Here is a 26179-nt window from a genome sequence, read left to right as displayed (position 1 = left end):
ATTCCAGCAGAACTTCAGCAGTGATCTTGTTATTATTCTCTGTGTTTTCAGACCATTTCAAGGACTTATTCCCAAACCAGGTATTCTAAGAATTTCACTTTAGAACCCATTCATGCATCATTACATGGAGAGCAAAGTTAATATGTTTTATGTTCTCCTGTCAGCACCTCGTCGAGTCACTTTACTAAAGAAGGCCTACGCCTCAATAAGCGGTGAGGAGAAAGTCTCTTTTTTTTTTTTCTTTTCTTCTTCATCACATGCTGCATCTTTACACTCGGTGTTGTCGCTTTCTGCCAACAGACGATGACGACATCAACCGCATGGGCGAGAAAGTGGTCCTCCGAGAGCAAGTCAAGGAGCTTTTCAACAAGAAATACGGTAACAAATCAATTATCAATTCAGATCCGAGTTTGATGAAGTTTGATGAATGGCCAAATCAGAAAAATGATAACATGCAGAAAAGTTTGAATACAAAGACAGAGAAGAGTTAAATAATGGATGTTTTCATCTGCAGGAATTCAAAAACCATAGATATGACCATCTTTATAAAAAAATTAATGATTAATAAATGATTAAATCAGCTTGATTCAGAAGCCAATCCATTTTTTTTAACATATCAATTCAAAACAAACGTCTTTCCAACGTACTTTGTAAGAAAAGCAGATCTAAGAATCAGTGAATCTATGAATCAACTTCATAAGACGGTAACATAAACAGACCAGATTTACCACACCAAGCCTGTTAAATTAAGACGTGACAGAAATATTTTATGGATGCTTCCGTTGAATAGTTTTGCAGCAATCCCTCCTTCCTAGCAGTGGCGATTGACAGTTGGTTGCATCAAAAGCTTAACTTTTTAGGAATCAATTACAGAGTAAAAATGTGGCAACAGCAGACAAATAATTGGTTAAAGTCACTGATTTAGCAGCAAATTTAGCAGGAAAAAGTTGGATCAAGTATTGACCCTTGTGGGTCAACTACACACGTCAACAAAAAGATGTAAAATCAAGCAACTAAAGTAGCCCCATTTTTTTTTTGCTTTTGTTCTTATAGAAAAGTGATGTTATTCATTGTAGAACTAAAACTTTAATATGACTTTCCACATTTCTGTATTCATAAAATGGCATTTAGTCTTCAAATCCTTTTTGACTTGGATTAAAAAATATATTCTGTTGTAGAAACAGGATTTGGGTCACTATTTCAGAAGGCTTGCTAATACTTAGCTAATTTTAATAAAAGGCGATTTGGGTGCTGCGACAGACTGGTGACCTGTCCAGGTGACCCCGCCTCTCACCCGGAACGTTAGCTGGAGATGGGCACCAGCAACCCTCCTGACCCCACTAAGGGACAAGGGTGTAAAGAAAATGGATGGATGGATTTGGGTGCTGCAAGGTTGGATTTATTTGGAAAAGTCTCTGGACCTTCCCTGTGGTTCTACTTTTTGGAAAGGTTTGGTTATAAAAAGACAAATATTTTGTAAATTTTCCATTGTGAGAAGATTAGGCCAATAATAAATAAAAAAACGTTTAACAGACAAATTTGTATCATTCTTGATCTGCAGTTCGGAGCCACAAATGGCCCAGACGGATGCTCTAGCTCTGAATATTTCAAACGATTGAGTAAAGTTGGTTTTATTCACAGCTCGGTTTAATATTTCCACGTCCTCTTGTTGATTGTGCGGTCCAGGCGAGGCGCTGGGCTTGGACCGCTCCGTCGTCGTGCCGTACAAACTGATCCGCGGCAGTCCGGAGTCCGTGGAGGTCGGCGGTCTTCCAGACGACGTCCCCTTCCGAAACCCCAACACTTACGACATCGTGTGCCTGGAGAAAATCCTTCAAGCCGCGGATAAAGTCACGTTCAACATCAAGAGCCAGCTCCAGTGAGTGCAGAGCCGCCTGGAAGCTGTCAGCGCCTGGGTTCAGGGGAATTTAGGCTCTCATTGTGTCGCATTAAAGCTCCTGGCGGTTTAAACCCACCCTTTGATATGTCACCCACTGCATCCTCTTCAACAAATATATTTATATAAAATAAAACAAAGCAGAGTCTGCTTTGACATCAAAGCGGCTCGTGTAAGATGAAAGGAAATGAAAAATCGTTAAAGTAATCCAGATTTCAGTCTGTTTCTCTGAACTTTTAGGTGTCAGAAAGTTTAGAAACCTGCAGGCTAATGGAAACATTTTACCTTTTACCTTTTACAGGCCTTTTGCAGAGATCTGCAGCCAGGCTTGTAACACAGGTATGAGCAACTCAGATTGGATTTGTAGAGTTAAAATGAAAAGCCTCCATCTGTTAGCTGAACCCGCCTGCTTGGTGTCTCCAGCAGGAACAGACGCCTCCACTAACCGACGGAAACGCAAGAGAGTCCAGGAGAGCAGCCGCATACCCGCCTCGTCCGACCTGGGGATATCAGCCAATCAGATTCCAGTTATGGTACTTTAACCCCGCCTCTCTTTTTTGGTCCTAATGCATTTTACGCAATAAAATGTTTTATTATTTAAAAAATGAATTGAATTGTTTGTTTGCATTGTTTAATGTATTTGTAATGTTGTACAAAAAAAGGGTTAAATAAAAAACCCCCAGCAGAATCAACGGATTACTAAATGAATCGCGAGTCGCAGCGTTTCGGTGAAGTAAAGCTGCGGTCAGAGCCGTTGCTGTCTGCAGCATTCTGTCCCCTGCTGACCCGTCCTCTCTTTGTGTCCCTGCAGCAGTGGCCCATGTACATGGTGGACTACAGCGGCGTGAACGTCCAGGTTCCCGGGAAAGTCAATTACTGAAGGACAAACTCGGACTGCAGTAAGGAGGAGCTTGTTTCTCTTCCACAGAGGGACACCAGGACTTTCCCCCGCAGGAATAAGACTCTGCAGAACGCTTTTCTAAAAGCTGCAGGTTCGACTCTTGAACGGCAGAATGTATGTGCGGCAGAAAGCTTGGCTTGTTTTGCTTTTAAAAACTCAAGTTATTTCACTTTTTTTAAAAAGCTGGAAACGTCACTAACATGTCGTTATTTCACTTTGTTTTTTCCAGTTACAAACTGTCCATTCACTGAGTCATGATTTTAAATCGAGATGATCTGGTTCCATATTATTCAGATATTTGTACCTTTTATTTATTATATTTATTAAAATATGACATTATGTGCAGGGATGTAAAATATATTATTCTGTTATACTTTGAGGAACTCACGACACTAACTCAGATCACTAAAGGTGGCTGCTAAACACGAGGCTGAAGCAGCAGATTTTCAGTGTCTTCATTTGTTAAACATGAGACTAAAAAACGGACTCAGTTTGATCAGCAGGAAGAACTACGCCTCTTTATGTTAACACCACATTAACATGTAAAATATGTCATTTAAAGTCAGCCTGAATGTATCATGTAAAGAAAAGAATGGTATGTTACTCTGCGATGACCGTCTCTGGACTAATTATATTTAATATGCTGTACCTTAACGCCAGTTAGGCCTTTGAAATAAAATGTGTTGCCTTGCACTTTGAATTTGTGGAGTTTGCTTTTAATTGGTTTTTGAACAGAGTTCAGTCGATTACAGGATTTTTTTGTCTTAGCTAATTCTTTGATTTCTTTGTTAGAAATGGATAAGAAACAAATCAGTTTCGATCAATCAACATTTTTACGAAGTTCAGTGAAACAAACCATCAGGTTCCACTAGGGGGCAGTATCTATTGTAAATGTTTTCATCAAGTTAATTGCAGGGTCTGTACTTAATTACATGTACATTTTAATCAAAGTATAACAAAATAAACATTTTCAATTCAAAATCTTGTTTTGCTGCTGAAACATGAGCTCAAAAGCAAATCCATATTTCTGGTTTTTAATCTGTTTTAAGATATTTAACCATCAAGTCGGTGCAAAGTTTTTCAAGAACCTCTGGTCACCATGGAGCTTCTTTAGAAATGCGAACAGTGGATGCTCACATTAGCACTGGGGACGTCTTTGCTGCTGCAACATGTTTAGCATTGAGATGCTACTTTAGGCTTGACTAGTTAGCTTATAGGCTAACTCCTGATAGCACAATTTTAACATAAGTCTTTCCACCATCCAATCAGATCATTTTTGAAACAAAAATTAACACCAAGTGGGCCAAGAGAAGTGACTGTCATCCATGGCGGCTTATAGATGTCACTCGTGCATCATATTTATGGGTGTACCAGAAACATGCAAATATAAAGGTTCTGGCAATTGTGTAAAAATTCACTTCATTAATCAACATTAAAAGTCAGAGCAGTAGAAATATTATTACAAACTATAAAGAAACAGGTTACAGCAGAACATCGGTTAAAAAAAAAGAACTTATCACAGGTGAACCAGTTGTGCCTGATGGTGCAAATTAGCAACATGAAGCACAACCTGGCACCATTTATATATATATATGAATAAAAATACATCCCCAGATTTTCAAAGTGTGTTGAATCACTTCAGGTGTAACCGTGTATGCAGATGATGCAACACTCTTTTCAACAATCGGTCCCGTCAACTCAACACACCACAATGAGATGATTGGAAAACAGTTCAGATTTGGAAAAAATAAAAAACTAAAATCAAGTCACACGTAGTCATGATTTTATTTTGCATTGTATCTTTATTGCAGATCCATTTTTTCCCCTTTTTTAAGTTGTACACAGGTCGAGGCTGAGCTGATCAGCTGTGACTGCAGCACTGTGAGCAGGATAATGTGAATACAGGAGGTTTCACCTCGTGGGAACATGGACAAGTTCGCTGCAGCTTTGCTAGTCTTGTTTTAATCAAGACAAAATCGAAGACTGATTGTCACACTGTCAAATCTTAACTAGAGATTTTTTTATTTTATTTTTTTGTCTCAGAGGTGAGAAAATAACTGAGGTCAGGGGGCTCGTTGTTCTCTCTCGCACAGCAACTGCAACATTAAATGACGAAAAACAGCTGCAGAATGCCCCCAGTTTGAAGGCTTAAATAGAAGATGGCTAAACAATAACAACAAAAAATAAGTCACAACTTTTATGGCATTTTTTTTTTCATATTTTTGATGCATTTATATGTTTATTTACAACTGAAGTATTGCCTCTTCTCATCAAATCTGTTTGTTAAACTGACGTTGCTACTTGAAGTTTAGTGTTCCGACTGCACGTGTTCCAAGCTTCTACCGACAGGAAATAAAACAACTGAATAAAGTAACTGTGTCAGCTGAATGCACTGTAGGAGCTAAAGTGCTTCATGAGATTCTCATTCCCAGAGTGAGCTCCGCTTCCCGCTGCAGCTGAAAGACGAGGATACTGACGCGGCCGGGACGGGGCTGGGGAGGAATAAAAATCACGAGTTTTCCAGTGTTTTGGAGGTTTGAAGGAGCAGGCGAACACTGAGATGAGGCCTGCGGGTTGTTTTTTTTTTTTATTTTTCTCCCCTCCCATCGTTTCTGTTTTGTGACGTGCAGAAATGCAGCAGCATATGAACCAGGCAGCTTCTCTGCAGAGATTATGGTTGTGTTTATTTCTTTTTTCCTCAGCTGAGAGCTGAGCTGGAGGTTTGCAGTGGAGTGGAAATGTGTGAAGCTGCGACCTAACTGCTGCTGCCGCCGCCGCCCGGAGGTTTGAGGCAGTCCTCTGTCACGCCCTGCGAGGCCAGCTCTGACAGAACGTTGTCCAGGTAGTTTGGGTCGGGGTAGCCGTGGCCCGACATGTTGGACATCATCTCGGTTTTGTGGTGGATGCCGTTCCACACCACCGTGTCATGCTCCCCGGTGGTGCTGGACGTTCCCACGGTGAAGATCAGGCGCCGCATCCACGCCACCTTCAGCAGCTCCAGGACCTGACATGAGCAGAGAGATGGCTGAGCCAATTGAAACAGACGTACTGGACGTCCTTCAACAGGTTAGAATACATGCAAACATGCTCATTACATTTTTTGCACCAAATCATTCTGAGATGATGAGAGTTTAGTCGGCTATTTAGAGCCTCTCTCACTTTAAATACAGACAAGCTCCTGCTGGCCACGTACCCAAACTCAAATTTCTAACGTAAAAATGGCTGCAAACCGATGCATAGTTATATAACCGTACATCTTTGAAAAGCAGAAGTGGAGCCTCCTGCACAACCAACAAGAATGCAGCAAGTGGTTTCTGGATGGGAAGTCAACACTCTTTTCCAGCAGCCATTGTACAACGCATACAGCTGTAAGACCAGCTGACCAAATGTGCTAGAGCTCAGCTTGGGTTGCTAGGTAACGGCACAGTGCCCGTCAACTGCTACTTCATCGGAATGTTTTTGAAACGGCTCATTTTCCAGACACCATAGAGCAACATTCATTTATTGCCATTAAAAACGGTTTGGTGTTTTAAGCACTTTTTCTGTTTTCAGCAGCATCAAAAACCCAAATGGAAGTACAAAACTGCTAAATGTACATTTTGCATAATGGGTCCCTTTATGGGCCGCTGGGCGATACGGAATAAAAATAACCCTCTGATGCGTAAGTGGGTCTTTTTTGACTCAGCGATGTAAGTTTTTTTTTTTTTGCAATATCTTTGTAATTAAAAGTTTTAATCATTTCATATTCCTCAAAAAACATGTTACTGACATCATGCAATTAACATTTTTTATTTACCTTTTACACATTTTAAGAAATAGCACATAGTCTGCTCAGATATGACCTACAGGCCTGGACATAAAATGACTCGTTGCCTATAATGTTCAACATTTCACTCCATTGTTCTACTCATTAGCACGTTGTCAGGGTTTGGACTCCAGCTGCAACTGCTGACCATCATAATAAACTTTATTTTCATGTGTTTAAACCTTCAACCATCGCAATAATTCATTCTACTCAGATTTGACAGCTGGTCTCGTTTTCACACGATAACCTGATTAACCAGCTGACCTGGTTAACCAGCTGACCTGATTAACCAGCTGAACCAGCTGACCTGATTAACCAGCTGACCTGATTAACCAGCTGAACCAGCTGACCTGATTAACCAGCTGACCTGATTAACCAGCTGACCTGATTAACCAGCTGAACCAGCTGACCTGATTAACCAGCTGACCTGATTAACCAGCTGAACCAGCTGACCTGATTAACCAGCTGACCTGATTAACCAGCTGAACCAGCTGACCTGATTAACCAGCTGACCTGATTAACCAGCTGACCTGATTAACCAGCTGACCTGATTAACCAGCTGAACCAGCTGACCTGATTAACCAGCTGACCTGATTAACCAGCTGAACCAGCTGACCTGATTAACCAGCTGACCTGATTAACCAGCTGACCTGATTAACCAGCTGAACCAGCTGACCTGATTAACCAGCTGAACCAGCTGACCTGATTAACCAGCTGACCTGATTAACCAGCTGAACCAGCTGACCTGATTAACCAGCTGACCTGATTAACCAGCTGACCTGACACCGTGGAACATTTTGCTGGATGATAAATTGTCCCAGAAGTTATTGTGATAAACAATAACAATGTTGTTTTGAGATCATTTAAATAATGTCAAGATAAAGGTATAATAAAGCAAGAACACATTATCTAAGATCAATAAAACTTAAATTCGAATGAAGATTTAAAACTGGAACCGGAAGACGCTTTAAATAATAATAATGAACCCAAACAGAATCAACAAATAGAATGAATTATTATTATTATTATTATTATTTTAACAAAAGTGTCCTTCAAATAAGTGCTAGCTGAGATCAAAGCACCAGACTGAAGACTTTCGTTATGCAGTTTCTGGTAGAAAGACAGAAAAGAGGAAAAACGGTAAATCATGTAAATGGAAATTATCGAGCTCATTTTAATTTATCGTATGATTAATTGATTTATTGGTTATTGCGCTTATTCAGCTGATAATTTCACCAAACCTTTACGTTGATTTCACTTTTCACAAAATAAAACAGGGAAGTCAGATTAGCGACTTCCTGAATCACAGATTATCCACTGTTGTTACCAACATGCTGCTTCCAGGCTGTGAAGGTCAGAAGGTCCTGACCTGTGTAATAATGCCACTGACCAGTTGGACAGAGAGAACTGAATGTTCAGAGACTGATGACTGTAGAAGTGGATGTGATGACTGTGTGTTAGATCTGCAGCGACAGCCCACATCGGTTATGATGGGCTCAGATTGAATCCCAGCGTGACGCAGACATCGTCTCCATGTTTTACCTTCCTGCCCTTGTCGTTGTCGGGGAGGAAACAGAAGCGAGGAAACCCCCTGCAGGTGAACGGCTGTCCTGGGTTGGGATGCTCCGGGGCCTGAGGAGGAGGAGGAGGAGGGACGAAGAACTGAGAACTCTTATACAGCTTGAGGCTGAAGCGATTAATCAAATTAATCATGACTGATTGTTTCACTTGAGGACAACATGTTTACAGACAGCAGTGATTTTTCACCTCCAATGTAAAATGTACATTTCTTGTACAATTTTGATTTAATTATGACTGACTATGTTGCTCTTTCAGTAAATGGCCTTTTTTTTTTTTTGAGTCTGTAAACTCCAGTTAACGATTAATTGATTAATAAAACAGCTGACGATTATTCCTATAACTGATTAATCCCGATTAACCTGTAAGGTGAGGTGGGGCTGGCGTACCTGTATCCCAGGTGGGATGCTGTAGATGATCTGAATGGTGCCGCAGTCGGGGTGACCAGGCAGGGACTGAGCGACGCTGTAGATCTCCATCTTGCCTTTGGGCTGCGTGCCGGTCTTCTCTCCGTAGATGGTCTTGCAGGACGGACACTGCAGGCTGCCGTCCTGCGGGGAGGAGGCGGAACCTTAAGACTGAACTCAACAACCAGATCAGGGCTTCGTCCACTTTCTCGGTAAAATTCAAGCATTTTCAAGGCAAGTTTTCAAACATTTCAAGCACCTGTCTGAATGAAGCAGCCATGTTTGCCTTCTATATGTATTCGTGCGGCACTCTGAGTTCTGCAGGTGTAGTTGGGGTCTCTGATCTGTTGTGTACCTTTGTTCCGTTGTTGTACATGGCCAGCATGCAGAGCATGTGCAGGGTGTGTCCACACTTGATGAATTTCCCGACGGCCTGCGGCACGATGCTCTGGCCTCCCTCCTCTGACGGCGGCGTCTCGTAGCTGGACGGGTTGGACAGCTGCTCCATGCAGATGATGCAGTCCTGAACAGGACAGAGAGCCACGCAGTCAGAAAACCAAATCCAGGAAATATTCACTTTATGTTGGGACTGCAGTCCTGGAGAAAAGTCTTAGCATTCAAAAGCACAGGTAGATCTGTGAAACTGCTTTGTCTACTAAACACTATGTTGTCGTCGATTAGCGTTGGCGACCGTTGCCTCAAAAGAAAAGTTTGTGCAGCAGCTGAATACGACTTTTAACCCCCAAAAATCTGATCTGTGCCGCTTCAATATGTGGCGATACGACTCTAATTATATACACCTGGCCTTCAGCTGGAGTTCATTCACCGAATCAGATTTGTTGTAGGTATGTAGAGTGTGATCTAGGACTCAAACGATTCATCTGATAAATTGTGATTAATCGATTAATAAAGTAATTGTCAACTAATTTAGTAATACAGACTCAGAACACGGCCAGTTGCTGAAAGAACGTGTTACGAGCAGTAATTAAGGCTAAAGTGTACAAAAACTACATATATTTTGTATTTAAGATAAAAATGTTTAAAAGTCTGTAAATATGTTTTACCCAAAACTCCTCAAGTTGCAGTTTGAGCTTCACCCAAATTCTGTTAAAAAAGAATAATTCATTGGTTAATCCAAAAATAATCACCGGATCAGTTCCACGCTGAGGTGGTGAAAACTGGAAGAGCTTTTCATGTTTGAAGTATCATTTTTGTTCCAGACGCATCGTTTGCTACAAATGATCAGCAGTTCACTAAAGAAATGCTGCTAAGACATTTTAGGCAATAAAATGCTTTTGTTTAAAAAGAACTGAATTGTTTATTTGCATCTTTAATGTATTTCTAATATCGTATTAAAAGGCTTAAAGTGGTTAAATGAAAAAGCTACAGATTTGTTTTATGACTAATGGTCAAAATAACAGCTGGCTAGTTAAAAACACAAAGAACAAGAAGACGAGAACGGCTCCCATTCGGTCAGGATTTGGCTCAGAAGTTATGAATACGGAGAATCAACACTGGAAATATTGAGTCGTTGCATAAATGTCATTATTTACCAACACATTCCATCTAGAAGGAATTCATTTTAAAGTGCACCTCAGGAACAGGTTGTAAACTAATTTAAACTGTTGTCGGTACATGAATTAATGATACAAACTTTCCGTTTAGTCGGCCGTGTCTGTTTCTAATCAGGATACTGATGAGTCGGGGAAACATGGGAAACCTTTACCTCCTCTGGAGCGTCAGCCACAACCTCCATGTAGCGCTGGATCACGTCTTCTGACCTCTGGGCTGGCGCTGGCAGCGGGACGAAACGGGAAAAAACAAACATCTGATTATTTTCCTCAAGACGACGACGCGATAAATTCACGTTTACATGCAAACTGGTGAGGAGAGACGATGTGCGGAAAGGGCGAGCGTGGAGATGGAGACAGACATTAATGACAGTTAATAAAACATTTCAGACCCAACGTTCAGATTAAACGTCTCCGATTGAGTCAGCTCCATCTTTTCTTCCTTACTGTCAGTTAGGAGGGTTTACTGAAGTTTGTTAGTTGCAAACTGGTGCAGCAACATTATGACAGAGTACTAGGGCCAGACCAACAAATGTTTTTAATTACGAGTATTAATAGTGTTGTTACCAGAATGAAATCAGAAAATCATTAGGAAAAAAAAGTTGTATAAAGAGAAAAGCTTCAATAATAGTTAAAGATCTGACTCAGTCGTCTGCAAAGTCCTGCTGATCATCTGATGCTTATGTGGTAAAAGATGAAGTAAAAACAGGATTTCTTCACTCGATTCTCAACATTGCTCATTTTACTTCAGTTTTTGTCGGAGTTATAAGATTAACTCTTATAACTCGTTCTCCTAGAACGACTTTCTTCTGGTAAAATGACGACCATTGTGACTGTCGTACGTTTCTCCTATATTAGAACTTTATTGTCACAATGTGCCATTATTTTCATGTTACGACTTTATTCTTGTAACATGACTGTCATATGGCTTTTTTCTTGTATGACAATTATGTTTTTCTTGTATTAAGCTTTTTTTCTTAATGCGTATTATCGTACAATTTCAACTTTTGTTGTATGACTTCATTCTTGTAGCATAATTCTTACAAATTCCTCGTATTAGACTTTTTACTGTATTACAACTTTATTCTCAACTTCTCACATTATTACAACTCCTTTGTATTATGACTTTTGTGGCAATACGAGTTTAGTCTTGTATTAAACTTTTGTCGTACGACTATTTCACATATTTCGACTTTTTTCTCGTATTGTTACGATTTTATTCTTCTAATGTGACTTTGTCACTATTATTAAGCTTTTTATTATTTTTAAGCTAAATTCTCGTACAACTTTTTGATTTTTTTTCTTAGTCTGGCCCTGATACTACTTCGTAGATGATAGATCATCTGTCAGGTTGTCCATATTTCTCAGTCGTCTACTTGCTGAACCATCAGACCAGATGGTCGTCTTATCCAGCCGCTCCTGGTTCAGGTGGAAGCAGCCTGAGCTCATGCAGGGCTGGAAGCGTCACGATTTATCAGAAACTATCAAAAGTAGCTTGAAATAGTGACATGGATTGATCACAGCCATCACTCTCACTGCATTCGCTTATTTTCCTTACACAAATATCAGGAAAGTTTACTGCATATAACCAATCCAGCAAAAAATATTTCAACACATTTTCCTATTATATTATAAATTATACTGCTTATTTTGCTTTGCTCTTGAACAGATTTTAAATCAACACAATTAGCCAATCAGTTTATCCCTAGGTTAATGGGGAGGAGGGGGGGGAGGGGTGTGTGTGGTCTGTACAAATTTAGAAATGTCAAAGTTTCCATGTTTGGTGCATAAAAACCATGAAGAATCTCAAAGTAAAGGACCAAAAATGAAGGTCGTCTTCTACCTTTAGATCAACATAAAAGCTCCTTGTTTACTAGATGCAAATTAATAAATAACATCTGGTAAGCTACACTTTCATGCAGGCTATTTTCATTTTTCCAGACCGAAATTCCAACTTTTTCAAAACCTTGAGGGAGCCTCGGAACAAGGGTGAATCTACCGGAGCATCGCTGCAGGCACAAAGATGATTTCATGTCTTTTTTTTTTTGGCAGCTTGTCGACGCGTTCTGTTCCTTCACCATCTCATGTTGTCGCGTCGCCTCCAACCTCACCTGCAGCCCTGGTGAGAGCTGTGATCTCTTCCTACAGGCGCAGAGTTCCTCTGCTTCCTCATTTGAAAGCAAACTTTTTAAGTACAGGGATGAAAAAAAAAAAAAAAGAAATCTGGTTTGAAAAACCAGATGTGAAACAAAAGAACTTTCCTTCCTACAGCCTCCAGCTGCTTGACACAAAAACTATTCTTTCATATTAAGCTAAACGAAATAAAATGAGTCACAGCAAGAGATTATTTAGTGTGAAGCATCTCTTTACTGCAAGCACTAGCCTCTGCCGCTCGTCCTTCCTTTAAGCTTCAACTCCGACCTCTGGAGGGAGACGAGGTTGCATCACCAATTCCTGATATTTCTGAGGTTTTTCCACAGCAGATCTGCTGTTTTAAGAGTTGCTGCATCAACATAACAGTGTTACAGTAACAGTTTCCTGACAAGCCCAGTCTTACTGTCAGCAGTTCTTAAAAGTTGATTTGTTTTCCTTTGTCGTTTATTTTATTTGTTGTTTTATTTTCTGAATTATTTTATTCAATCCAGTCTTCAGGAGTAATAACTTTTACTGTCCGCTTCTCTTTAGTTGTTTCAAAATTTTTGATAATGAATATTTTTTTTCTATTTTAATTGGACAGTGTAAAACTTATTGCATCACTTAAAGCTGTTCACATTTTTTGATGAATGGATTTTATGTGATAAATAGAAATTTGTATATAATTGGGAATTTATTTTATTTTTTTTACTTTAGAAACAAATACAAATCTGAGAAGTGTGGCATGCATCTGTAATATGACCCCATCTCTATTAGTGGTACGGCTCATGTAGAGGTTGAAATTTTTGCCCGTTTGGCTCAAGATAACTTCAATTTGATGTCTGAACTTTAAAGTCTTGCCACAGATTATTTACAGGATTAACGTCCTGCCCTTGACTGGGCCGTTCTAATACATGAACACAGTTTGATCCTAATCCTTTTTCCTCTCAGGTGTTCTGGAGCAACTGGTTTTCTTGCAAGAAAAGACACAAAAAATGTTCAAAAATCCAAAAACCCAAATCCTCATCCAAACATAAATTCAGTTACAAATCTACAGAGGAACAACATGAAGCTGTTGCTCAGGGGACGAATTAAAACGGCCATGAATCAACTCATTACTGCCCACTAATGTTTTCTAGTTTGCACTAGTAGAAGAATTGTTCTGCAGTGGCTCCAGCCCAGGGGCCCAGATTCTTGTAAGTCCGGCCCTGCTGATGCATCTGTATCGGTTTTCAATCCAACGTTTTGATCGATCAACAAGTTCTTGATAAAAACAACCGTGAAGCTTTGGGCTGCAAAGGGAACAAATTCAAGCGGTTTGAATACTTCTAAAAGGTGTCGTGTTTTAAAGATAAAGGAAAGCAGGACTTTAGCAACCTGACTGATTCTGGAGATAAAGTAAAACATCAATGATTATTTTAGTAATTGATTAATCAATTATTCTGAATATTGAGAGATTAATCGCATGAAAACAAAAGTCACATTCAGCATCCTTGTAAGCCTTTTTTTTTAATACTTTTTTTGCTGAATGCAGTCATATTTTACTCTTGATTATTTGTAGCAAAGAATGAATCTGTGCCTAAAAATACTTCAATCAACAAATGAAAATTAATGAATACAATTTAGGGTTAATCTGACATTTTTTTTATTAAAGGTGCTTAATGTGAATTTGTTTTTTTTAATGACATTTGAACCTGATAAAGCTAAGCTCTGCCACTTAAGGTGTTCTCGTTACAGAAGTTGTTTTTTTTTTTATCTTAAATGCAAAATGTAAATATTTTTATACAGTTTTTGCTCAATTACTGCAAAATATCCTTTCCTGAGTCTTTATACTCCAGTTACTGATTAGTCGACAACTAAATTAGTTGACGATTATTTCAATAACCGATTAATCACAATTCAATTTATCAGTTGTGGCCTCATTATTGTCCTGACCATGTTTTTCTTCAGCAAATTGTTACTTTTAAGAGCCAACAATCGATTACTAAACTAGTTGACAATTATTCCAATAATCAATTAATCGTTTCAGCCCTAGTTGTTGTTGCCGTTTAGTTCCTGATTTTGAGAAAACACTTTTACCAAACCTGACATTTTCCACGCGTCACACTGAGGTATCCACAGGTGAAAGCAAATGTTTTAAAGCAGCGACACTGATGTGAACGTCACGATGAGATGACAGAGCAAACAGAGCGGGATTAGTGCGAGACACGTGAAAACAAAAATCAGCGCTATGTGGAGGATGAAATGCTCCTCAAGCCGGTGGAGGATGACGATGGAGATGAAGAGGTGGATTTTGGCTCGTAGCGAGGTAGCTACCTCTCCTGTGCTGCCTCTTTGCTCTCCTAACTGAACTGCTGCTGCTGCTGTGGGGCCTGCTGGCTGTGGGGAGGAGAGGAGGAGGAGGAGGAAGAGCAAAAGGAGCAGGTTGTTGCTGCTGCTGCTGCAGGGGCTGCTGCTGCTGCTGAGGGAGGGGGGCGGAGGTGAAGTGCACGCCGAGTCCCACCGCTGACATCAAAATGGAGGCCATGCCTGGAGCGAGGGTGAGGCGGGGGTGGGGTGGGAATGGGTCGGGATGAGTCGGGAGCGAGTGAGGGGTGCAGGAGCAGAAAGGAACAAATCGAAAGAATGAGTAATGCAGCAGCGGCAGCGACAGCGGCCACTGCGACTCTCACTCACACACAGAAAGTCACAAGGTCTGAACAGGAGTAGCAGGTTTCAGTGGCTGAACTCTAAGGGATAACGAGACGGCGTTCTGGATGCGTCGCCAAGGAGATGGATGAAAACTTTACATTGTCCCCAAAGGAGAGCAAAGAAATATAAGGTAGTTTGTTGATGCAAGCCAACAAGTAAGGAGTCCCAAAGGTGATAAAACCCACCGCAGTGAACGCGTCGCACCTTAAGATGCATTCAAACTGATTCCAGATCGTAAAAATGCGGCTCCAGAATCTAAATAGGAACTATCAAATTTAATGTTTGTTCTAAAAAAGAAAAAAGAAAATACTCAATGAGGCTGCGGGACAGGGTGATAAAAAAAAACTGCATCTGAGCCTGAACTACATCACTTCGCTGTCTGCAAAAAATAAAAAGACTAACTTAGAAAGTTTTACTTAAAAGTAAACTAATTTCTTCAGATGTGTTAATATCTAATGAGGTTTTTATTGTTGTGGTTTTTAATGGCAACCAAATAGTCCTGATGTGGTTTGTTGTTACTGCCGTTTCCATCCCACATGTATTTAAACTCCAATTTAACGACTTGCTGTCAGGAGTTTTAACTGTACCCTTAGTCGGTGCAGATGTAGTTTTCCTGCCTGCTAAGCAGCTCTTGTTGAGATTTAATGACAACGATCCAAACGAGCTCCAGGAACGAATCGAAACAGAAAACTGCATGTTTACAAGATGAAATGTGACATCAAGCAAGCAATTTTCTAAACCGTAGAGCTGCTTGTGTTGAAGTTATTCTTGATTTTCTAGTTTGGTTTGTCAGAAAGTTAGATAAAGATGTTTTCTTTTTATTTGCTGAATCTTTCTAAGGGATTCAATTCTCAGGATTGTATTGCCTCTCGTTAACTTCAAACAAATAAAGAGTTGATGTTTTTCTGCGTTCAATTCGACCAAAAATTCTTGAAGACCAACTCTAACACTCTGCTGTACGACTCACAGAAGAGATGACTAAAATAAAAGCCACATTCTGAAAAATATGTTGTAATTTTTTTTCTTGTTTCTTGCAAAAAGAAAAAGTCAATGAAAATCCGATCTGGTATGACAAAAATCTGATATTGTTTGTACTCCATATAGCCTGGCCCTGACCAACAGGAAATGTGAAATAGCCACAGATCAAGTAACACGATGATGTAGTGAAATACTAAAAAAAAATAAATAAATAAAATCTACAGTGGGAGCCATTAAATCTTACAATTTGGATGTTTTTTTTTTTTTCTGTACATTTTCTTCTCTACCGTTTCAATAAACACACAAAGCACTTAAAAACCACCTAGGTGTTTTTTTTTTTTTGTTTTTTGGGGGGGCAATGAGTTTTTTTGTCGATGTTTTTTTTGGTGTCTGAAAAACCTCCAGAATATAATGTCACAAATCAACAGGCGCTGTCCCTCACAGTAAAACCTAGCGTTAACAAGCAACCCAAGCTGAGATTCAGAATGTTTTGTCAGCTGGTTTACTGCTGTATCCGCTGTACAATGGATGCTGGAAAAGCAGCCATTGTAGAGTGTTGTTGACTTACAATCCAGAAACCATTTGCTGCATTATTTTCTGGTGTGCAGGAGGCTCTACTAATGCTTTTCAAAGATGCACGGTTGTGTAATTGTGCATCTGTTTGCAGCCATTTTCACATGCAAGTGGCCAGCTGCTGCTTGTGACAAGACGCCCTAAAACAGCTTGGCTTGGAATTAGGCAGAACAGGACAGACTAAAATCCCATTATCTAAGAATGATTTTGTGCAAAAATGAAACAAACATGTTTGTACCTATTTTAAAATGTTCAAACAAGCATAACATGTCACCTTTAAGAACTAAGAAAATTCATGTCCCGCCGATCAACGCATAACCTACTGTGGTTCAAGCTAGCAGACGCTACCTGTTTCAGAAATGTGTCAGGGTTACTGCATCCATGCATATCCGCATCAGCTGAACACCTTCAACCTTTAGCTCCACATAATGACACAAAAATAAATCTCCAAAACTAATAGGATTTCTGCAGCTGCAGATGTTGAAACATGCATGTGATTTTTTTTTTTATATTTACGTTTCGGAGCCACCAGTATTTGTTCTGCGTGCGCTGAATGCAGTTTGGTTATCATTGCTGTTCATTTCAGCCTGATGAGCAGTAAAACTGCATTAGGAGAAGATGCTGCGCCGGTGACCTTCCATTTGAAATCATTTACTCAAAGTTTCAGTTGGGTGCTCCCGCCTAATGAGGTTCTGGTCCAGCAGCCTCTGATTGGACTGATCCAGTCAGCTCGGCACCTGGCTTTTAAATTAAAAAGGTGCGCAGCAGGAGAAAACAAAGTGACAGAAAATACTTTATCTAACATTTAATGACAGCCCTATCTAATGTTACTATGTTTAATTATGCAGAACTGTTTTTTTTTTCTCTCTGCTGAACGCATCAGTTCATTTCAATTAAATTCCTCAATTTTTACTCAAACATCGCTGATTAAAAAAGTTTCATAGTGAGGTTTGAAGCTCGGCCTCAGAGCCACATGGCTGGACTAAATGTAAGATTTTGACCAAAACCATTTCTTATTTAAACACGATGGCTTGATACAATTTTGAATTGTGCTGACGTTGGGGAGCCGAGCAGCATGAATATGCATTAAATTATGAATATTTTCTGCTCAAGCTGAGCCTCAGTGAGTCTGTAGATACTCTGATCTTATTAAGAATTGAAATATCTTATATACTCTATGAAAATTGAGTTCTTGGAACAAAAAAACAGCAGGGAGAACATCCCAAAATACAACTTTGAGCAGATTTGTAAGGTTTGTCCAGCAGAGCAGATTTCAATGCCAGACTAGATCTGAACATGCATAAAACAACGAGGCCCAACATGGAGACACTTTGGTTCAATAGCAAACATCTCTCCCTGTTTTATTCTGTTTTATTTAAAGCAGAACTGAAATCAAATCTCAAAATATTGATATTGCATGAATATCACTTAGTGAAACAATTCCCTAAAACATTTTAGGGGAATCATTTCTCCAGCCCAAAACTTCACTTGTTTTGAATGTCTTTGTTCATAAATGCTGAATTGGGGGCGGAGTTACCGTCCCCTGTTGATGATGTCACTGTGCCTCAGCTCAGCTCTAAAACGACTCTACTGTCCATTAGTGGAAATGGAAGAAGACTGTTGTATATGAAGAGATGCTGGAAGACTTTATGGGGGTAAATGATGTACAGCCATGACAGGATGAATAGCAGCTCAGAATACCGTATTTTCAGGACTATAAAGCGCACTTAAAAGTCTCTCATTTGATCAAAAAACGACTTAGAATCTGGAGCACCTTACATATCGTTCTGGAGTAAAACCATCCCCCTCTAGTGAATTGGTTATCAGCGCTCTGTCAAAATGTTTTAGTTACATTACGGCTCCCGTAGTCAGGAGCATCGTGGAGTTTTGTTTCGCTTAATGTGCCTTATGTGTGAAAATGTGAAATTTGTGAATTTAGTGCATTAATAAAGATTTCTATTCTGGTAATTATGTGCAGCACATATTTGCTTGAGATAAGCCCCTTGTCATTTTGTCTCGTTGTCCAGAGCTAAACTAACAATTCATTCATGTTGAAATGTTTTTAAGTTGTTTTGGGGTTTTTTTGCCTGGACAGATTGTGTACAGCTTCTGACTTCAGTTCCTGAATGATACAAATTTGGCCGAGCCGCACAGGTGTTTGATGGAAACTTTACATTTTCAATTAGGACAAAACTATTACAAAGTAATGAATTCTTATAACAGAAAAGAAATTATTTGACTTCAAACCACCACGCTTTGTGCATTCTCGTGTAAGAACAAGTGACTTTTACTCTAAAACAAACTTTGCTGCACCCAAATCTGCTTTTAATTAATTTAATAAACTTTGTTAAATATAGAAAGCATTTTCAAAGATAGTGACAAAAATCCTGATATTACTCAAAATCGACTAAATTGTAATTTTTTTTTTTCCAACTGATATTCAGTTACTTTTACTGAGGCAAACTTTAGAACCTTTTTAAGTTTTGGATTTAGAATAATTTACAAATCCTTTTCCTCCAATAAATCTGACTAGTTTATTTATTTAAATAAATTATTATATACTTGGGTAAGGCAGATCGAAAGTGAAGATTCAAACATGACGGTCGTTCACATCGTTTTTGTTGGCATTTGGTTTCGACATGCTGGGAAAACCATTCTGAAATGGAACTGGAGCAACGGAGGAACTGGTTTTACGGAAACCGGCTCATCTGCATGCTAAAGGATGGCTGGCAGAGATTATAAAAGTAAAACCTTTTAATGTGGTTAAAAAGAAATAACGCATGCAAACCCTTCAGCTGTCAAAGACCTCTAGTTTTTCTATTTGACAAAAAATTTGATTTTAAATAAATTAGCTTGATTAGAAGGACAGACTATATTATATAGATTTTCACACATGAGGAAATGTTTCCATGCACTCTCTCTCTCTCTTAGCATTTTTCCATCTTTAAATTCTTAAACGTTGGACTCTGCACTTCCTCTTCCTTTGCAGATTTTGGTCCCAAACAGGCAAAGACAAATGCAGTGTGGCTGCACCGAACTCGGCAACGACCTGCGGCCTGAAACCTGCATCCAGCCGGAAAATGTGGTGCGGAGGAAACTGTGAGGATGGATGATTAGTGACCCGGTTACCTGCCAGGGCAGAGCTCACGCTGGTGGAGCCGTTCAGCTGCACAGAGATGGAAGGAACACTGCAGGCCGGGAAACACACACAGAGACACTCAATCAGTAAAAACACACACCAGGAAACTCAGAGGAAGTGCAAAACAAAGACTGGCAACTATTTTAGTTTTCAACACACGTCACAGACTCAATATCGGCAGAAAATGCTGCTGTGACATCAAAACAGAAACCCTGTGATGGGTCCTACATCCTGACTGCAGGGCCTGATTACTCCAGGTTTGGCTGGATGACTCGACAGTCGATATGTTGATGGACATGCAGGAAACAAACCCGATTACAACCCAATTCAGATTAAAGGTAAAAAACGAGCAGAATGGAGCTTCAATGCAAAGTTTACATTTAAATGTGATAAAAAAAATTTTGAGGTTCTCACGGATCTACGGAGGACTGATCCTGCCAAAATTGGTAATAAAAGTGGAAATAAATAAATGGCTTGATAAAGTAATTAATGTGCCAAATACTGCAACAACAAAAAAATCACTTTCCCAACTTATTTAATTACAGACTGAGACAAGTTGATATTTACCATTTTAACTGTATTAATTTAACAATCAAAATTATTTAATTTTCACTTTATTGCTAATCTTTTTTTATTTTTATTTCTTCTCATTTTGAACATAAAAAAAATACAGATTATGAAAAAATGACAGTAAAGCAAAATTGAACAAATTGAAAAATTACATTAAAAATGTGATAAGAAAAAAAACTAAAAGAACAATTAAATAATATTGATCATGTCCAACTAATAAAGAAATTAATTCATGTAGCTGGCTACATTTTTTGGATGCAATATTTTGCATAATAATCAAGCCATTCATTTATTTATACAATTATTGTCAATTCTGTAACTGAATGCCTGACACACTGATTAGATTTGGAATTTTGAAAATCATGTATCGTTTTCATTCCATTTTTAATTTATGCACTAATTTGTGTTGATTATTACATAAAGTACGACATCTGCAGCTGCAGTGTGACAAAATGTCAAAAACGGTTTAAGGGGTTTGAATATTTATTTTACAAATCACCATAAAAGTCAACTATGCACATCTGTTTATATGGGAACAGCTGCAGAAATTAACTGGTGGATTAGCTCCACAGTTTTTTACTGCACAGTTATTAATAACCTGTGGTTGAGAAGAGACTAAATTAAACTCTGTGTGAGGAAAATTAGACCCCGAATGAAGTGCCAGTGAACTGCGTATCCATTACAGTCATTAGGTTAGCCGTTAGTCTTTCCAAAGCTGCTCTCTTCAACTTTAGGAACAAAAGGAACTGAGCCAGAACAAACATCGCTAAAGCATTCCTGTCTGACGGGACGGGATGGGTCGGGACGGGTCAGGATGTGACGGGTCAGCGAAGAGACAGACGGGAAGGAACGAGGCTGGGATTAGGGGACGTCATCAACGCCTTTCCTGACAGCTAAATGTGTCAAACTCAAGGCTCGGGGGCCAAATCTGGCCCAATACAGCTTCTTATGTGGCCCTCTAGATTCCGGAGAGACGCATGAATAGAATCTGCATGATAACAACTTGCTACATATTTTTTTATCAATCAAATTAAAGCAGTTTTTATGTTTGCTGCCTTTTTCAGCCCCTCCAGTTTCCTTGCAATTCTGCGATCTCGCAAATTCACGCAAAAAAGAAACTTTTTTACACTATTGCATAACTCTGAGTTTATAGCAAATTTTATCACTACGCTGCTGCCTCAGCCGAAGTCAACGTCAAATTACAGTTTGTGATTGATAAGGTAACAAAAAGTTACACTTGCTGTCATACAAGTGTAAAGTTTCTAGCAAATATTTCTAAATTAAATTGATCTCCAAGAAATCAATAGTTTCTTGGAGATCAACTAAAACAATCATGAAATCCTGGAAGGACTGAGAAGATGTTTAATATTAGTTCATTTTGAAAACCACTTTGTAACGACAGTGATAAGCCATGATAAGAAGTGAAGTCAAAATTACAAGAATAAAGTCACAAAATGATGAGAGTGAAGTCACAGTACTACAAAGTCCTACCAGAATGAAGTCAAAAAAATATTAGAATAAAGAAGCATTACAAGAATAAAGTCACTATGGGAAGCTGTATGAGAATAAAGTCATAATATTACAAGAATAAAGGTATACGAGAATAAAATCTGTGTTTTGAGAATAAAGTCATAGTAACACGAGAATAAAGTCATACAAGAATAAAGTCAACATTTCAAGAATAAAGTTACCAAAATAAAGCTGTCATATTACCAGAATAAAGTCAGAAAATAACAACTTTATTCTTCTAACAGTATGACTTCAATCCAGAAATGTTTTTCTTTAGCATGGCACTAATATTCCATCATATTTAGCAAATGCAGACACAGCTAGTCATTAATATTTTAACAGTTTACTGGGTTTTATTAATACATTCAGGCACAACCGGCCCTTTAAGAACATTCCTGACCTTGATGTGGCCCAAAATGAAAATGACTCTTAACCCCCGACCCTGCTGCATGTGATTCACCCCCAGAGCAAACAGCAGACACCAACCTTAACCCGTTAGCACTTGGAGAGCCACTCAGATGAGGCGCAGACATCTGACCAGCAGAGGGCGGCGGCCAGGGGCTGCCCCAAGACATCCCCCCCACAGAGAGGGGTCTCCTGGGGTAGGGCGAGTAGACGGAAGCGGGGTGAGCAGCAGCGACCCTCCCCGTCCCCTGGAGGACGGGCCTGTTCAGGCTACTGGAGGAGAAGGAATGTCGCGAGCGGCTGGGCATTGGTCCTGTGCTGCTGTGGCTCAGACACTGCTGGCAGGAACAGGTGGGGGGCGGGGGCCCAGAGGAGGCCAGCGGGTAGGGCAGGTTGCACTGCCGCCGCACCTGCCGCCTGAATCCCGTTGATTTATTGACCTGGGCCAGAGACGTGAGGTCCACGATGTAGTTGTATCCGTGGGGGCCGAGGTCGGCCGTGCCCTGGCGCGCCTGGTAGCTGTGCTCCAACAGGATGGAAGTCCGGGTCTCGTACGGAGTCCAGCTGCCTTCGTCGTTGGCCCATTCCCAGTAGACGCCGCTGCCGAGGCCAGAGGACTGGGCGAACAGGGACCGACGCACGGAGCGCGTCTTTCCTGAAATTACACAGGAAGGATTTCAGCAAAACACCAAAAACATTCACATCTGAAACTCCTATTCAGACTAAATATCTACTTAGTTGATTTTTTATTTTTCCTTCCATGTGAAGTTTTTACATCTATTTTTTGCATGAATTCCTCTATTATTTCATGCTTTAGTGTTCATTTTTTAATACTGTTTGAATAAGCCTCATCAATATGTTGCTAATGTAATGCTGTCTTAGCAATAAAGCTGAAACGATTAATTGGATTAATCATGATTATTCAATTATTGGAATAATCCTGATTAGGATTAATCAAATTAATCGATTATTGTAATAATGATCAAGTAATTTAATAACTGAATAATCATTAACTTGAGCATACAGACTCTAGAACATCCAATCTGCTGAAAGAACAACATCTTTACAGCACTAACTAAACCAAAACTGAACTGTATGCATGTGTATTTCACATATACATATCATTTAGGTTGAAGAGTGGCTCACATTTTGTAAACAAATCTATTAAGCACCTTTTGCCATCCACTTATCAATCAATAGTCAATCGATCAATATGCCTGCTATTGATAGATTAAGTAGAAATGTGTGAGCTTTTCACATGTTGATGTTAAAATATTATTTAGCTGCAGCATCCTTTGCTACAACTAATAGGCATTAACTAAATATTATGTAATGATCATTTTGTGATTTAGAAAGGAACTGAATCGTTTATTTATTTTCATTTTCACACATATTTCTAATATTGTATACAGTAAACTTTAGTTAAATGACAAACCTGCAGAATGTGCCAATGTTTTATGTGAATACTGGCCAGAATAGTAAAATAATTGTTGGTTAATTTTATTACCTAAAACGTCAGCATAAAGTCATTGGGAATGTCCTAATGAGCCTTCAGTTGCTTCACCTGTGACTCAGATATAAACTCCACCCATGTTCAAGGTGTGTTTCAATCATGTGAAACACAAAAGCTTTCAGAAAGCATGAGAACTCATTTTCATCACACCTAGGAAACCGCAGGTAGAAGAAGTTTTGAAACAAAACCTAATTTAAAACTCATCAACCAGCTGAAAATCCAGTTCATTTACTTTTCTGCTCCTTTCCAGATCTCAGTCTGGCTGTTGACAGAAAACACTCTTCTGTATGACAGTCCGCTCGCTGTGGTCAGTAACGTCCTTCATTTTATGGAGCATTTTGATTTGAATAAACATTTACATATGTTAAGAGTTCAATTTTACATTTGAATTACAAAGCTAGATAAATATCTCTTTTGTTTAACGTGAACTTTCTTGGTTCATCGTCACTTTTCATCTAGATCAGTACAGGCCGTTTTAAAAATTGTCATTTATATTTTTTCCATACATGCTCTTCAAACATTAAAATTAGAGGTGTGGCGAAAAAATGTACTTAAGTAGAAGTACAAACACACAGACAAAAATGTACTCAAGTAAAAGTAAAACTACCACATTAACATTTGTACTTAAGTAAAAGTAAAAAAGTACTGGCTTTTAAAAATACTTAAGTATTAAAAGTAAAAGTACTTCCTAATACAATATCAGTAAGTGAACTGATTGTATTTCATTTTAATACATTAGAAATGTGATAGTTTAATGAACAATGCCACAGATAAAGCATGTTTTTATTGTGTTTCATATTTTCACCACATATTACTGCTTATGAAAGCTTTTAGTATTCATTTAGTCACCTTTGCAACAATAACAACATGCAGATTAACAAAAACTCAGCATTGCGACTGTTTGTAGTTATTAGATCAATTATTAAATGATAGACAGTGAGCCTCTAAAACATTGATGCCATCAGATAAAGAAGGCTGATTCTGTTCTGGGGAAAACACTTGAACGTCTGAAGATATTATTACTTTCAAGAAAACAAATGTATGCTACAAAAAGTCCTTTATCCTCCATTTTTATTCATGTTTGTCAACATTTCTTTGCATCTCTTCAGACCTTAGGTCAGCACTTCCACTATGCATGCTCTGCAGTACAACATTATGTCAAAACATGCATTGGGATTATGATGGCTCAATGTAACCCTAGACATCCAGCCATCTGTTGCTATAGCAATACTTTTTGCCTACATCAGCATCTGAAGACCTTGCAGCGCTCATATTGTTTAAATATCTTGTTACATTCCTATAAAATAAGTCAATTGACTTATTTTATAGGAATGTAACAAGATATTTAACCCTGAATATCCTCTTTATGTGACCGTTATAAAACAACGTATCTTTAGTCAGTTGCTTCTTCAAAATTGCTGTAATACAGACTGCTACAGAAGATCCTTCCTACCCACAGCAATCAGGATCTACAACTCTTTGAAAAATTTGGATAATAAGATTTAAAACATTTAAATTCCCTTTGGGATGAAAAAAAACTTTTTTTTTTTTGTTTTTTTTTTACCGAATTAAGCCAAGACTGTGAATTTGTTTAGGAAGCTCGTTTAAAGAAGCTAAACCATCCAGGCCTGTTAGATATGTGACACACCGTTATAAATAAACACATAAAGGGCCTACAAAGGTCCAAACGCGTTGAATTAGTTCACCTGTGTCCTGTCGGAACTGCTTCAGGCTCGGTATGTCTATGAGGTAGGGCGACAGGCTAGGGTCCGTCTGTCCGAGGCAGATGCTTGTAGCGCCGGCTCCTCCGCCTCCCCGGTGGCCGCGCGGTGACAGACACCGCTCGATGTAGGCGCTAACCTGGCCGCTGTAAGGCCGCCAGTAGCCCAGGTCGTCCTGCCACTCCCAGACCGCTATCATGGGCTGAGACTGCCCCACGGAGCCAGAGGCTGTCGTGGCCGACACCGAAGGCCCATTTCTGGAGCCGTTCACCCTGGCACAGGAGCCAGACACAATCGCCATGTTCGCTAACACAACGACTGGTTAGCCGATTGTGGCTACGACGAAAACAATGTCCGCAGCGAGGCTAGCTGGGCTCGTTAAAAGACTCCATTAGGAATGTGTTAGCACGCCCGCGAGGAAGCTACGAGGTGGGGATCAAACTGGAAACGGCCTGAATAAACATTCAAGACCATGTTGACGAAGCTGAAGCATTCAGGTCGCTTTACATGAGCAGAGACGTTAACAGGAATCCTTCCGATTGAGCGGCTGCCTTCACGGACTGTCGGAAATAGTAGTGGTCCGTTCCATTTGCGCTTCAAAGTAGGAAATGTATACTTCCGAGTCAGAATTCACTTAATCCAAGCAACAGAAGCAGATAGCAGTCTATTTAGAATAGAATAGGATAAATGAGAAATAACCTTTTGTTGCCTCAGTGGGAAAATTCAGCGGCAAAGAGTACATTTCCGTTATAAAACTGAAATTTTGAGATAAATCTCTAACGAAATAA

General features: G+C 39.4%; 2 protein-coding genes across 12 annotated transcripts in view; one reads left to right on the top strand and one right to left on the bottom strand.

Moving 5' to 3' along the window:
- The window catches only part of gtf2ird1 (GTF2I repeat domain containing 1), a 33337-nt gene extending 29839 nt beyond the window's left edge, over positions 1–3498 (top strand). For all 3 annotated transcript variants that reach the window (XM_008428496.3, XM_081615590.1, XM_081615589.1), the window contains 7 exons: positions 52–80; positions 165–212; positions 301–378; positions 1687–1879; positions 2199–2236; positions 2321–2430; positions 2709–3498. In XM_008428496.3, coding sequence (XP_008426718.1) covers positions 52–80; positions 165–212; positions 301–378; positions 1687–1879; positions 2199–2236; positions 2321–2430; positions 2709–2777 — 565 coding nt within the window. In that variant the 3' untranslated portion in view covers positions 2778–3498. The remainder of the gene's footprint in view (positions 1–51; positions 81–164; positions 213–300; positions 379–1686; positions 1880–2198; positions 2237–2320; positions 2431–2708) is intronic.
- Positions 3499–4580: 1082 nt separating this feature from the next.
- Positions 4581–25973, bottom strand: dtx2 (deltex 2, E3 ubiquitin ligase). 9 transcript variants are annotated; one of them, XR_014090870.1, is made up of 11 exons: positions 25377–25973; positions 22239–22812; positions 19664–19722; positions 14609–14821; positions 10315–10382; positions 8944–9111; positions 8571–8732; positions 7349–8235; positions 7100–7253; positions 6954–6987; positions 6461–6884 (listed from the first exon to the last, which is right to left on the bottom strand). XR_014090870.1 is itself a non-coding variant. In XM_008428500.3 (9 exons), exons 1-9 carry the CDS (start codon positions 25690–25692, stop codon positions 5554–5556), a joined length of 1899 nt encoding a protein of 632 aa, XP_008426722.1. In that variant the 5' UTR covers positions 25693–25973; the 3' UTR covers positions 4581–5553. The 9 variants fall into 9 exon arrangements, 2 of the variants coding, with proteins under 2 accessions (XP_008426722.1, XP_008426723.1); XR_014090873.1 differs by having other exon boundaries at positions 6461–6867; XR_014090871.1 differs by having other exon boundaries at positions 7366–8235.
- Between the last annotated feature and the right edge of the window lie 206 nt (positions 25974–26179).

Source organism: Poecilia reticulata, chromosome 14, assembly GCF_904066995.2.
Source record: "Poecilia reticulata chromosome 14, P_reticulata-male-v2, whole genome shotgun sequence".
Lineage (NCBI taxonomy): Eukaryota > Metazoa > Chordata > Actinopteri > Cyprinodontiformes > Poeciliidae > Poecilia > Poecilia reticulata.
Note: the sequence above shows the minus strand (reverse complement) of the source record. Positions and strands in the feature narration are given on the sequence as shown.